The sequence below is a fragment of the Mus pahari genome, chromosome 12 (assembly GCF_900095145.1).
Source record: "Mus pahari chromosome 12, PAHARI_EIJ_v1.1, whole genome shotgun sequence".
NCBI lineage: Eukaryota > Metazoa > Chordata > Mammalia > Rodentia > Muridae > Mus > Mus pahari.
The window spans coordinates 33,575,709-33,590,440 of record NC_034601.1 but is presented as its reverse complement, the minus strand read 5'-3'; the positions used below and the strand labels follow the sequence as shown (position 1 = coordinate 33,590,440).

The window sequence follows — 14,732 nt, the reverse complement described above, 5'->3', positions numbered from 1 at the left end:
AAAAAAAAAAAAAAAAAAAGATTATGCCTGACAGCCTTGCCTCTAGGCAGTCTGATGGGGGCATCTTCTCAATAGATGTTCCCTTCCCCAAATGTGTCTACTTTATGTCAAAAACCAACCAGCATTAATTGGGTATCCACTAAGTAGTCCCTATTGGAATAGGTTACATATGAGTTGATACCCGTTGCCAAACAACAAGGATGTACATTTGTTCTACAAGCTCTAGCCTTGGTGGACAATTGCTAGTATCTCTTCCACTTTTTGTTAAACAACCATCAGGTCCAGATACAAGGTTTCTGGGAAAGGCTCTGCCGCCATCTGTGCATGCACAGGCTACTAACCACTGCTTGCTCTTCTTCACCAGGGAAAGAAAACAAAGGAAATTTCAATCGAACAGTCACCACTGGGGGATTTTTCATCCCAGCCACAAAAATGCACGCGAGCAACACCGGCAGCTCCTGTGACCTCAGCAAGGAGGGTGAATGGGGTCAGGAGGGGATGCCGGCTGGTGCTGAGGGGGGCTGCGAGGTGGGCGGTCAGATCCGGCCCCTGCCTGAGCAGCTGAAGGTGTTCCGCCCCATCGGAGACCCTGAAAGTGAGCAGTCCGCCCCAAAGCTTCTCGGGATGTTCTACACCTCCAGCGACAGCCCTGGCAAATCTGTCTTCACAAGCAGCCTGTTCCAGATGGAACCCTCACCCCGCCACCAGCGAAAGGCGCTCAACATCTCCGAGCCCTTCGCGGTGTCCGTGCCACTCCGCGTGTCCGCCGTCATCAGTACCAACAGCACCCCGTGCAGGACACCCCCCAAAGAGCTACAGTCTCTCTCCAGCCTCGAAGAGTTTTCTTTCCAAGGTTCAGAGAGTGGAGGATGGCCAGAAGAAGAGAAGTCCCTGGGACCTGAGTTTCCAGGTAATAGGGGCAGAAGGCTCTCCCTCCGTTACAAAACACGAGGTTTGACTCAACTTAAATGCCGTTTGCAGGGCAATGTGGTGAAGTGGTAGGGATGGTGGGCTCCAGGTCTAGAATGGCTGTTGCAAACCTTGCTCTGCTGTAGATTTTCACCGAGTTAATAACCTGCGCCGCAGCTTCTTAATTTATAAAATGCTGATGTCGATAGCCATGCCTTATTTGTAAACTTGTGTCAACATTTGATTAATACATGCAAAGATCTCAGAGTGGTGTCCAATATATAGTAAGTACTCAGTAAAGGTTACTTACTGTTTTATTAGCACACACAGTGTCTTAGGGTTTCTATTGCTGTGAAGAGACACTGTGACCACAGCAACTCTTCCTAAAAAGGGAAACATTTAACTGAGCTGGCTCACAGTTTCAGAGGTTTAGTCCATTATCATCATGACAGCATGCAGGCAGACAGACATGGTGCTGGAGAAGGAGCTGAGAGTTCTACATCTTGATCCACAGGCAGCAGAAGGAAGACTGCCAGGCCTGGCCTAGCTGGAACATGGGCGATTTCAAAGTCGACCTACACAGTAACATACTTCTTCCAACAAGGCCACACCTACTTCAAGAAGGACACACACCCTCATACTGCCCCTACCCATGGGCCAAGTGTTCACACACATGAGTCTACGGGGCCATTCCTATTTAAACCACCACATACTGTGAGAAGAAAAGGTCACGGGATGCAGAGTTAGAGAGCTGGAATTGAGGAATCCGTGTTTCTGGATGTATTTATTATTCATCCATCCCTCCTCATTTCTACCTCTGCGAAGAACAGAGCTAGCAAACCCAGCCATGAGGAAGTCCTTCCTTAGATCTGACCATCACAGAGTGAGCCGGATTAGATCTGCTTGGATCACACACCAGGGCTCGGAGAGTCTCTGCTGTGTCCTGCGTGAGCGAGAGTTTCTGTTGTTGATCCGGGATTCTCCTCTTGTAGCCAGGCTGGTCTCCAAGCAAGGATCCCACTGCCTCAGTCTCCCAAATGTGTGGATTACAAGACTCTTTTTTTTTTTAATCTTTTTTTAAAGATTTATTTATTTATTATATGTAAGTACACTGTAGCTGTCTTCAGACACTCCAGAAGCGAGTGTCAGATCTTGTTAAGGATGGTTATGAGCCACCATGTGGTTGCTGGGATTTGAACTCCGGACCTTCGGAAGAGCAATCGGGTGCTCTTACCCACTGAGCCATCTCACCAGCCCCACAAGACTCTTTTGATCAGCAGTCTAACTTAATCCCCTTACAATGGAATATGGAGAACCCCAACAGAAAGGCTTACTTTAGTCAATTAACAGGATGCTTCTATCTCAATTAACATCAATGCTTTTCAGTGCCTCCTCTGTTACTGGATATGACCTAAGGGTCCTATGTGTATAAATTCACTTCTCACAACTTTCTGAGGTCCAGATAATTATTATCTCCATTTGCTTGTAGAGGAATAAGTAATTTCCCCTAAAACTCTTAAAAGGCAAGTGAGGTGAGAGGAACCCACCAAATGCTGAAGTTTCTATCAGTCTCAGATCTGAGCCAGGATACATCAAGTAGTATTTATTGGTGTTGCCTGGCATGACAGTAACACAGTGTTCGGAACCAAGGCTGCCATGAAGCCGAGCAATGCCCACAGGTGAGTGTGCACAGAAACATCTGATATTCGCTATCCATTCGATTTTGAATTCATTTTATTCAAAGGCCTTTCACTCGAGACAAAACTTCCACAGCCTTCACATTCAGTTACATGACCTCATCTGGGGGGCACATTGTATAGTTTAAACATCTATGCCGTAAATACCAATGCTGTGACAACCGAAAATCTCTCCAGAAATTGCCAGTGTCCCCAGCAAGGCTGGGGAAATTTGTAGCAAAATGGCTCCCAGTTGAGAACCAACAGAGTGGATGATTGCGGGGGGGCCTGAGGCAGGAACAGTGTTGGGAGAGAACGTAAAGAATGAGGAGGCAGTGAGGTGAGAGAATTCCCCCATTCCTATAAAGCAAGGCTAGGGGCAGGGCAGTGTCAAGGTGGTACTGCGGCATCAGATCTCATTACAGATGGTTGCGAGCCACCATGTGGTTGTGAGGAATTGAACTCAGGACCTCTGGAAGAACAGCCCGTGCTCTTAACTGCTGAGCCATCTCTCCAGCCCCTGCAAATCCTTCTTGAAGGTTCAGCCTTTGTACTGACCACACACATTCTCCTCACAGGCTCTGTCACTAAGAAGGCAGGTACCGAGGACACCAAGCCAGAACCTGAAGCCCCGGGGAGAGCAGAATGCAGCCAAAGCCCTCCCCTGGACCCAGGCACCCAAGTGGAAAAGAAAACCTTGCATGTGTCCCTGGGCTCTCAAGTGTCAAAGGAAGCAGAGAAGCGGCCAAAGGCAGAGAAGGTGATGGAGGAGAGCCAGGGTTCTAGCCAGTCGAAGCCCGGCACTCCACAAGAGAGCCTCGGGGCTGGGACTGAACCATTGCTTCTCCAGGAGATGGTAAGGTGGACTCTGCCTCTTCCAACCACAACTTAAAGTCGATTTAAAAAAAAAAAAAAATCAAAGGTTTCTGCAAGAGAAATGTAATCTATTTATTACATTAGTTAATTGATTAAGATTAGTATCTAATTATTTTGTTTTGTGTAATCACAGCTGCATGTGTGCCACAGTATATGTATAAATGCCACAGCGTGTATATGAGGTTAGAGGACAACTTCATTGTCTGTTTTTACCTTACTTGTTAAGGCAGTATTCTCTTTTCCTGTTTCTGCTGCACTGTGTACTGCAGGCTGACCAGCCCTGAGGCTTCTAAGCAGGTTCCCTCTTCCTACCTCCTATCCCACCACAGGAGTCCTGGGATTACAGATGTGGACCACCACATTCAAACTTTGTACGTGGGTTCCAGGGATGCGGCTCACAGCACATCTGTCCACTGAGCCATCTTCCTAGCCCCTTTTTTATGTATAAAAAAAATGTCAGTGAGTCTTTAGAAGACTCACTTACTAGCCAGGAATGATGACAGACACCTATGATCCTGTCACTAGGGCAATGGAAACTAGAGGATCACGATTTCAAGGCCATTCAGGACAATCTGGGGTGTATGAGACCCTGACTCAAAAGAAGCAAAACAAGCCGGGCGTGGTGGCACACACCTTTAATCCCAGCACTCGGGAGGCGGAGGCAGGTGGATTTCTGAGTTTGAGGCCAGCCTGGTCTACAAAGTGAGTTCCAGGACAGCCAGGGCTACATAGAGAAACCCTGTCTCAAAAACAAACAAACAAAAAAAAAAAAAAACAAAACTAACTTCTCAGCCTGGAGTTTCTTGGTGGCAAGCCTCTGAGAAGTCCCACCGTAATGGGAAGACACCATCCAGCTCAGATTCCTAAGGCAAACATAACTCTTAATTATGTCTGGCCCATAAACCACTGGCATGTCTTTATGGAATGACATTCAACCCAGAAGCAGCACAAAACCAGCTGGTTATATCACAGTCTCCAAATATGATGACCATTCATGAGCCCCATTCTCTATCCTCAGACATCCTGGCCTGGTGCTTGTCCATAGCTGTCTATAAAATCTGAGAGGTTTCCAGGCTCTGGTCTGTGTTTTTATCGTCCACTCTTGAGGGGTGGAATTACCCATGGATGGTTATGGTTTTATGAGATGTCTTTACGTAGAAAGTATGAGGAGGTTTACTGGGATAAAGAAGCCTACAGCATCTTTTTTGTTGTTGTTGTTATTTTGTTTTGTTTTTCAAGACAGGGTTTCTCTGTGTAGCCCTGGCTGTCCTGGAACTCACTCTGTAGACCAGGCTGGCCTCAAACTCAGAAATCTGCCTGCCTCTGCCTCCTGAGTGCTGGGATTAAAGCTGTGCGCTGCCACCACCGCCCAGCGCCTACAGCATCTTAATTTGCTTCCAGAGGATGCCAAGAGGACCCTGTGCTGGGAGCTAGGGCAAGGCTGATGTGAGGAAGCAGTGTTTTCAGGAAGGCTGAGCGAGGCTTTGAGCATGTTTGCGTGGGCAGAGATTCTTCGGTGGCTGATTCTCATGAGGAGAGCCCAATGCAAGCCACATTTACTTTGAGGAAGATAATGTTAAGGCTGGAAGAACGAGGGTGAATTCAAGTTAACAAGTAAAGGCATCGGGTCATTCCTTCATTGAACATACATCCGCAATCCCCACTTTGTGCTAAACAGTGTGCAATCCTGAACAGTGGGGTCACTGCAGTACCAAGACTATCGCCACTGTCGCTGCCTTTAGGGCTGCCAACCTCACAGGGGAAAGTCAATTCCTAGGACAAAGTGAAAGAATGGGATAATAAGGGAACATAATATAGTCTTTTCTGTCTTCCTTCCTTCCTTCCTTCCTTCCTTCCTTCCTTCCTTCCTTCCTTCCTTCCTTCCTTCCTTCCTTTCTTTATTTCTTTATTTTTCTCCCATACATTACATCTTGACCAAAGTTTCCCCTACTTCCATTCCTCCCAGCCCCTCCCCTGACTGCCCTTGTCCCCTAGATCCATTCCTCTGTTTCCCTTCAAAAAAAGAGAAAGAGAGAAAGAGAGAGGAAGAGAGAGGAAGAGAGAGAGAGAGAGAGAGAGAGAGAGAGAGAGAGAGAGAGAGAAGAGAGGAGCAAGCATGCCTCCCAGGGATATCAACTAAACATAGCATTACAAGTTTTAATAAAACTAGGCATACCCCCTCCTATCTAAGCTGGATGAGGTAACCCAGTTGGAGAAAAGGGGTCTTAAACATGGGAAAAAGAGTCAGAGATGTGGCCACTCCCACTGTTGGGAGTTCCATGAGAGCACCAAGTTACACACCTGTAAGATATGCAGAGGACCTAGCTCAGACCCACGCAGTCTCTGTGGTTGCCACTTCATTCAGTCCCTGTGAGCCCCTATAAGCCCTACTTATTTGGTTCTGTGGGCCGTGCATAGCAACGATCCCTGTAAGAAGTCAAGAACTGTAACTGCTGAGTGAAGTATGGAAAGGAGAAGGTCTAGAACTGTTCACCAAAGACTGCACTGGAGTGAAATCCCTTGGCCGGGTAACACTGGAGAGCTAAAAGAAATAAAAGGGGCAATGGGGGTTTGAGGTGCAGCACAGGTACCTTCACACACGAGACCCTAGATTTAACCCTCCGCACTACAGAAGCAGAGCCAGGTGAAGAGATGCGATGTCAGCAGCAGATCAGACCTCTCAGAAAGGCTCCACGCCTCCAGTGGTTAGAGACACTCCCCGAGATGCTTCTCCTTGCAAGAAAATCACACCATGTCACAAGAAAGGCAAGGGATGCATTACACGTGACCGGAAGGCTGTGGACATAGCTCAGGGGCTGAGCCCTCTGGAACATACAGCACGTGCTTAGAACTGGCTGGGGGGGGGTCAGAAGCAGGTCATGTCCTACTGTGGACAGGACTGGATTTCCATCCTATCTACAGCTCTGTGATTCAGGTAGTCAAATCTATTCAGCTAGCCCAGTACTCCTAGGGCATTGAAAAAGTTAAACAGGAAGATGTATTTCATGGCATATGCTGGGCATTCAGACAGCCATGGTTATTACTGAGGCTGCCTCCTTTATTGGCCAGAGTATTAGCAACTACTCCATTCCCTTTGTGCTCACTGGACTCTTGGCAGATATCAGTACCCAGAGTTCTGAGCTCTAAGGTAACTAACGTCTTCTTGTTTTTCAGGATGAAGAAGACCTGGCTCAGGTCTTGATCTGGCCCGAGATTCAACAGGAACTGAAAATCATTGAATCAGAGGAGGAGTTCTCTTCGTTGCCGCCCGCTGCTCAGAAGACAAGCCCGATTACTGAGTCAAGTCCAGCCCCGTTTCCCTTCCCAGAGACCCCTGGGAGCTTGCCGAGTAGCTCTGCTCCTCGGGAGGTATGGACTGGGGATGCAGCCAATCAGAGCATACAGGAGGCTGCCATCTTAACCGATAGAGAGAAGCTGGAGCCGGTCTGCAGCCTCCTTGAGTCAGAGTCTGAGCAGGAGCTCGGGCCAGACCCGGCCAGTCTAGCACCCCTGGAAATGCTTCTGTTTGAGAAGGTATCTTCTCCGGCTAGGCTAGAGATAGCAGGCCCAAGGAATCTCTCTCCCCCTCTTCCTCCTGCTCCTCCTCCTCCAACGCCTCTGGAGGAGGAGCCTGGAGTCTTGCTGTCAAAGGATGGTCCTGACAGAGAAGATGCATCCAGGGATTCCAGGACAGATGTCTACACAGAGCAGCCAACACCCAAAGACAGCCCCGGCGTCCCTAACCCCTGTCAGAGAGAGGAAGCTATTGCAAGCCCAGATGAGAAGCAAAATGCAAGGCATGCTGTTCTTGAGAACAAAGGCTCTGGTCTTCCAAGCCCAACAAGAGAGGTTGACTTCATCCCACAAGAGGAGGGAGACACTCCCCCTTCAGCACAAGAGCCTTCAGACTGTGACGAAGATGACACTGTGATGGACCCTGCCCAGCATGGCCTGGAGATGGTGGAACCCTGGGAGGAGCCCCAGTGGGTGACCAGTCCCCTTCATTCTCCCACCTTGAAAGAAGTTCAGGAGTCCCAGATGCAAGGCTCCCAGGGCCACCGATTAGAAAGGAGACTTCGCCACAGGCCCAGCCTTCGCCAGAGCCATTCTCTCGATAGTAAAACCACTGGAAAGAGCCACTGGACTCTTGAGGCCCCCTTCTCCAGCAGTTGCGCCAATCTGGAAACAGAGAAGAACTATGAGCCTCTGCAGCCCCCGGCGGCCAGGACCAAGAATGCCGGATTGGAAGGGAAAGCCCTGAAAGCCTTCCGAGAGTTCTCAGGCCTAAAAGGGTTAGAGGTTCTTCCCAGCCAGAAGGGACCATCTGGTATACAACCCAAACCAGGAGAAACCAACTTCATCAGTTTAGCAGAGGGAAAGGAGCAGGAACCACAACTGGAACTTAGCAACCCTCAGATAAAACACAGTGACGTTCCCGGGCCAGATAGCAGCAAGGAGAATTCACCTAGGGCTCAAGACAGCACCTCACCTGAGGAACATCACTTACAGTTACAGCTTAAGAACACTGAGTGTGGGCCCTCAAAAGGGAAACACAGGCCGTCTTCCCTCAACCTGGACTCTGCCACTCCCATAGCTGACCTTTTCCGACTTGAGAATGGGGCTTCCTTTAGTTCACCTGGAATAGAGCTCTCTGAACTGGGAGACACCAAGGTCACCTGGATGAGTTCCTCTCATTGCAAAGCAGCCCCCTGGAATTCCCAGGACACGCAGGACCTGGACATTGTTGCCCACGCCCTGACAGGCCGCCGGAATTCGGCTCCCGTGAGCGTGTCAGCTGTGAGAACCTCCTTCATGGTCAAAATGTGTCAGGCCAAGGCGGTCCCTGTCATCCCACCCAAGATCCAGTACACACAGATCCCACAGCCCCTGCCCTCTCAGAGCACAGGGGAGGAAGGGGCTCAGCCTCTGGAGAGAAGCCAGGAAGAACCTGGTTCAACCCCTGAGGTCCCTCAGAAACCCACCAAAGATGATTCTCCCTCCTCCCTGGGAAGCCCAGAGGAAGAGCAACCAAAGCAAGAGACGGGAGCCTCTGCATCCTGGAGGCAAGCCAGCACCACATCCTGCATGTACGAGGGGTCCTCCTGCTCTCCGGAACCAAGTGCATCCACTCTGGCCTCCATACAAGATGCAGCAGTGCAATGCAGAAAACGCACATCAGAGACAGAGCCATCAGGAGACAACCTTCTTTCTTCAAAACTGGAGAGAGCATCGGGGGGTCCTAAAGCTTTCCACAGGTCAAGGCCAGGAAGACCTCAGAGCCTCATCTTATTCCCTATCATGGACCATCTACCTTCCTCGCCCACAGTGATCGATTCCAAGGTCCTACTGTCCCCTATCAGGAGCCCCACTCAGACCGTTTCCCCTGGTCTTCTCTGTGGAGAGTTGGCCGAAAACACATGGATCACATCAGAAGGGGTCACACTTAGGAATAAAATGACCATCCCTAAGAATGGCCAAAGACTAGAGACTTCGACGAGCTGTTTTTACCAGCCCCAGCGGAGATCCGTGATTCTGGATGGAAGAAGTGGGAGACAGATAGAATGAGACCAGCTGACCTGCTGTGGTCTGTAAACCTGGCGGGTTCATCTGGTCCTTACGGGGATCAACCGGCCACTCTCCAGGCCCAAGCTATGGAAATGTGTGCTTTTATTTGCCTCTGACCACCTCCATTCTCTCTCCCGGACCTCTCCTTTGTCTTTGACCATGCATGAGTCCATTTGCAAGAAGAGTGGTCAAGACAAGGACCAAAGAGTGAGGTTTAAGGAAGTCCACATGAGCAAGTGGGCAAGGTTAGGCAAGGGAAGAGGAGGGAATGCTTGCCTCCGATGGCAGTCGGGGCTCATCTGTCAGGCAGATGAAGCCTCCATTATCATTCTCTTTTGCTCTCAAGAGCTGCCTGTGATAGTAACCCTTGAAAGAAAGAAATTATTTTTTTGCCTGAGTCAGAAAAATCTCTCTGCTTTGATTGGAGGCTTCTTTGTGCTTTTTTATGCTCTTTAAAGCATTTGTTCTTTTAGAGCAGTTTTTAATAAGCTTTGTAAAGGTGTATTTACTACTCCCCCTCACCAAATAGAAGCAGATCTGGAAATGCAAACTAACATGCACTTAAGATCTCCAGGTCGGGAACTTCTCCGTGCGCTTTCCCTGGAATTGCTGCAGACCTGTCTGAGGTGACCCACACGAATCAGCACAGAAAGTCAGAATCTGTGCTCAAGAGCAAAGCCCCGGACTGGTCCCACCTACAGATGCTTCTTGGTGCTGGCTTTCTTGTGACTCCAACTGCCACCGTGCTGAACTCTTGATTAGCAAATCCAGAAGCTAGGCAGGCTGTGTCCTGAGCGGAGGACCACAAGACGTGTAGGTATGCAGGAGTGATGTGTCTGCTCTCTTAATAGTACCAGAGTCCGAGTGCCACATGCCATAGAGGTGTTTGAGCTTGTGAGGCATTAAAAGGTCAGGTCTAGCTCACCTTCACTCTCCAGCACCAGTCTGAGCCCAGCAGGATGGGTAAAGAGGCAAGGAGGAGCCCCATCTGTCCTCAGAAATGCCTTGCCTTTAGCCAGCGGCTCTCTTCCTTTCTCCTCCTCTCCCTGTTGCTCAAGGGCAGATTTGAGACCCCTCTGTCTGCGTTCCCCATCTCCACCATCCACTCGGGTGCTCTGACTTGCTCTGACTCTTGTCTGGACACAAGCCGATGCAGTACACCTGTCTGATGTCCCTGACACCTGCTGGAGGAAGGTTTCTGGCGCTTCCCCCACCAAGGCTTATTGGGGTGCTTCTCAGATTCCAGCCTGGCTAAGCTGTCCAAAAGCTCGGTCACTGCACACGTTTTTCTGAAGACTCGCAGTATCTCTGGGCTGACCCCACAAAGCCAGTCCTGGAGTGGGTAAGGGGCTAAGCTGAAGTCATCTCCAGTGGGAGTGTAGAAACTGGTGGTCCATTGCGGAGCTCATGTTCCCCTTGCCTTCCCTGATACGCCTGAAGGATCTGAAATTTTGCCCTTGGTTTTGTTGTTGTTGTTGTTAAGCCAGTGCCTGACGCAAGGATACCTAGAGTGACCTAAAGAGTGTAACCCTACACGAGGAGCAAGGGGAGCGGTTAATAGGCCTTCAGTCTTCGCTTTCTCATTAGGTGAGGAAAGCATTGGACCAACAAAAACTGAGATGTCGACCAACAAGAAGTCTCAGGACATAGCGTTTCCCCCTAGTCAGGAAAGGTGAAGGAATACGGTGTGGAGAGGTGGAAGTGGCTATGTTCTGGAGACCTGAGAAGTGCATTCCTGCCTCAATCAAGAAATACGGTGGTGGGCAAGCTTGTTGCCAGGCTCAGTGTCGTTGTATGCTTTGATAAAGACGTGCTCCAGTTAGAATGTGACAGGAAAAGAGCCAAGTACCAAACGACACACCGAGACGACTTAATGACTGTTCTCTTTCCTAATACTTCTAGAGTGTATTTTTATTGGCAGCAAGACAGAAAAGCAATCATTTCCACACTGACAGGTGACTTAAATTCTGAGGAATGATTTCAGAAGGACTGCCACGTTCCCTTACACATCACTCACTTATGACATCACCTTGAGGAGAGCAGACACGTGGGCGTGGGCGTGGGCATGGGCGTGACCCACTGTCACCTGTTTGGAAATAGTCCTTACTTCGGTTTTCCTCAGCCAGTCAATTCCAGAAAGGCTTGAAATCTTCACCATCTCAGTGACCGGCCTCTAACAACTGTCACACACATGGTGGTAAATTTAGTGTGCTGGTTGAGCCTGGCGCTCGTAAAATCGCATTTCCTAACAAAGACACTGTTCCTCAAAATGCTGGGGTCACCATTTGGCCACCACTTGGGGCTGTCACATTGGACCCCTGAGAATAGCCAAGTGAGAGTCACTCAGCTTGCTTCCATCCAGGGTCAGGGAGAAGTACCACTGTTGTCAGGACCTGCTGATGTGCCAGAAAGAGCAGGAGAGCCAGTCTTCAGAGCAACCGCCAGTCCACAAAACAGGCTAGCTCAAAGACAAGTTCAAATGAAATATGTAACACACTTTTTTGGCATATTATCTTTGCTTAAGATAATAATTCATATTTATTTACAAAATAGTCCTCCCAGACTATTTTTTTTTCCCTTTTGCCAAAACGGACTGGAGAAAGAGCATTTGGTGTTTATTCTCTGCTCTTGGAATATGAAAAGACCTAACCAAGACCAAGACCTCGCTATGAAATACTAGCTTAATCCAAGCCTTAAAATTCAAAACATTACCCAAGTTCAATTCCTGGATTCTGGAGACACTAAAAATGTCTGTGTCAGCATCCTCACCAAGTACTTGCCCAAAGCTTGGCAAGAGGGCACTGGGTACCTTAGCACCCCTACACAGCTGAGCGTGGTCTAACAGGGAGAAAGGGTTTAGATAAGTCAAGCAACCTGAAACAACTGCAGCAGGGTGAGACCCACCATTAGACACCAAGCCAAGGTAGAAAGCGGCAGCTAGCACCTTCGCTAGGACTGGTGACCATATTCAAATGACCTACTAATAAATATTCTAATTAAGCAGAATTGCAAAGCCAATAAAATATAGCAGTGATATACTTGAGTGTTGAGAACTTTGTTTTTAAGGATCAAAGTGAAGGTGAACTGTTTCCGATGGTTTTCATGGCTCTCATTGGTTGTAAGGCCTAACTGTTGGCTATCTACTTGGAAACCAAGGAGGATCTGATTCCACACACCATAAGAAAGGATTGGAGAGACGTTGATCACCCAGAAAATGATTTAATTTCTGCTGTTGATGAAGTCACACATAGGCCCAAGATGAACTGTCAATTGCATGCAGTGTTAGGCACACAGCAATCATGTTTGGCCCAAATTAGGTTTGTGAGTCATGTGTCTACCAGGCCTTATGTTCCTGCCTTGAGAAGCCCTGGAGAATATGATTTGTTTGTTTAGAATTGGAATGGAAGAAGTTTCTAGTAGGCACAATTCCTGCTTGACTGGGACTACCTTCTACCCAAACTGCTCCCACTTGGTAACAACAAGCATCTTAGGGTCTGCTACCCAAGAGTTTTAATTTCAGACATTTCAAAGAGGAAGGTCAGCTCAACATGTGCAGTGACAAAGAATAAATAGGCTTCCCTACACCAGAATCTCTCCTAGACAGACAGCGCTGGGAGAGGGAGCAGATGCACCTTCATAGGCAAGAAGAGGGGGAGATGGGAGAAAGGTGATTGGCTGGAACCAGCACCAGTGCCAGCAATGTAAAATAATGGGCACACAGATCACTTAGCTTGAGGTACACAAGCCATGCAGGGACTAGTTCTCAATGTGGGTCAAAGAGGAGGCAGCTAAGGCAAGAAGCCATGACTCCAGTCATGTGCATTACTGGATGAACCCTGACGCTTTGACTGTGTAATTCCATTGTATTCTCTGGCTTAGAATTCTGCCGAGTAAAGCACTTTTTCAAAGGCCCCTATTGGCAGCCATGTGATTGCAAACTGTTTTTGAACCCTACAGATGTTTCCAAAGATATAATCAAAATGTTTTCTATTCATTAAAAAATATATTAAGCCAGACAGTGGTGGCACACGCCTTTAGTCCCAGCACTTGGGAGGCAGAGGCAGGCGGATTTCTGAGTTCGAGGCCAGCCTGGTCTACAAAGTGAGTTCCAGGACAATCAGGGCTAATATATATATATTAAACTTACCCATAGAAACCTCTAAGTGTAATTAAAAGATTGTTATGCTTTAAAATGTACTCCAATAAATCATATATAATTCTTGGGATGGCGCTATTGGCTAGAGGGCATGGAGTCACCAAGACCAACACACAGAAAAGTAAATCATGGTATCAGACTCATAGTTCCGGTTCGTCCTGTGTGACATGGCTTTTGTTGTTGCTGTTACCTCAAGGTCAGATTTCACACATCTCCCATAAATCTTGGTTTTACTTTTTAAAAAAAAAAAAAATGATGATGATACAAGTAGCTAAGAGCACTGTCTGTGCGTGCAGAGGACCGGGGTGGATTCCTAGCCAGTGCTAGGAGATCCATGCCCTCATCTGGCTTCACCAGGCACACATACGGGGCACCAGACACATGTGCAGGCAAAACACCCATGTGCATCAATTTTTTTACAAAAGGAGAAGCAAACTTATAAGGTCTCATTCTGTGGATCAGCCTGACCTTGAACTTGGAACAATCCTCATGCTTGTTTCCAAAGTGTCAAGATTTCATGTTAGAGTTACCATATCCAGCCTCCATAAACTTTTTTTTTTTATATCTTAATAATCAACTGTTTACAACTTCACCCTCTTAATGGGTCATTTAACCAAAATACCCAGAATAAGTTGACATCCTGTGCCAAGGACAAATTGAAATGGAAAAATAGAAGACAGCTGATTGCTAGATCTGTAGCTTAAGATCTAGGAGCCCACTGCAGAGGTGCAGGCTATTTCCCTATCACTTGAATCATTCAGGGCTTTTTAAGGATGGACCGTGTTGTGTGTTCACCTATGCATGTTTACAGTGTGTGGAGGCCACACACACCTCGAAGTGCTGGTGTTAGAGATAGGCTTGACACACCTGTGCAGTTTTTAGGTGGGTGCTGGGGATCTGAACTTGCATACCGAGGGGTTTGCCCACTGAGCCAGACCCCAACCTAAGGACTGAGTGGTCCTACAGTGCTAGAAAGGGTTAAGCCAACATTTCCCATCCTGGAATACATCATCCCATGGAAATAGGTGGGGCTTGAGATGTGCAAGGAACATAGACTAAAACTTCTACAAGGGTACATTTTTTTCTACTCCATCAGACTTTTACAAAGGACATCAGGTCCCAGGTTCTCACTCCTATTCCTGCATCATTGCTTCTTCATGTTTCATACAAAATACACTATCAAAACACATGATCCCAGCTGTTTGAATTTACTGTTCTTTGGGAATGATGTAGTCTATGTACTAAATGTCCTAGCTTTGGCACCAGGCTCCATTTCTTTCTACCCAGAAGCTTGGAACTTTATTGTTCTCAAGGAAAACCCACCAACACCCCTGTGATAATTGTTCTTGGCTCTTTTCTTACTGGGCATTTCTGGGGCCTCCTATATGCCAGGCAAGCATTTTACCATTGTCTTATAGATCCTCTTCAGTTCTGCATGTGTCTTCTGCCTGAATGTGTACCATCCCGAGTTCAGAAGGTGCCAGTTATCCTGGAACTGGAGTTATGGATGTGAGTCACCATGTGGGTGTTAGGAACCAAGCCCAGGTCCT

At 48.0% G+C, this 14,732-nt stretch overlaps 1 protein-coding gene across 1 annotated transcript in view; it reads left to right on the top strand.

Annotated features, from left to right (window-relative positions):
* Arhgap31 (Rho GTPase activating protein 31) overlaps nucleotides 1-12,059 on the top strand; it is a 113,846-nt gene extending 101,787 nt beyond the window's left edge. The window contains exons 9-11 of the mRNA XM_021209027.2: nucleotides 365-910; nucleotides 3,164-3,441; nucleotides 6,636-12,059. Coding sequence (XP_021064686.1) covers nucleotides 365-910; nucleotides 3,164-3,441; nucleotides 6,636-9,026 — 3,215 coding nt within the window. The 3' untranslated portion in view covers nucleotides 9,027-12,059. The remainder of the gene's footprint in view (nucleotides 1-364; nucleotides 911-3,163; nucleotides 3,442-6,635) is intronic.
* The last annotated feature ends 2,673 nt before the right edge of the window (nucleotides 12,060-14,732 follow it).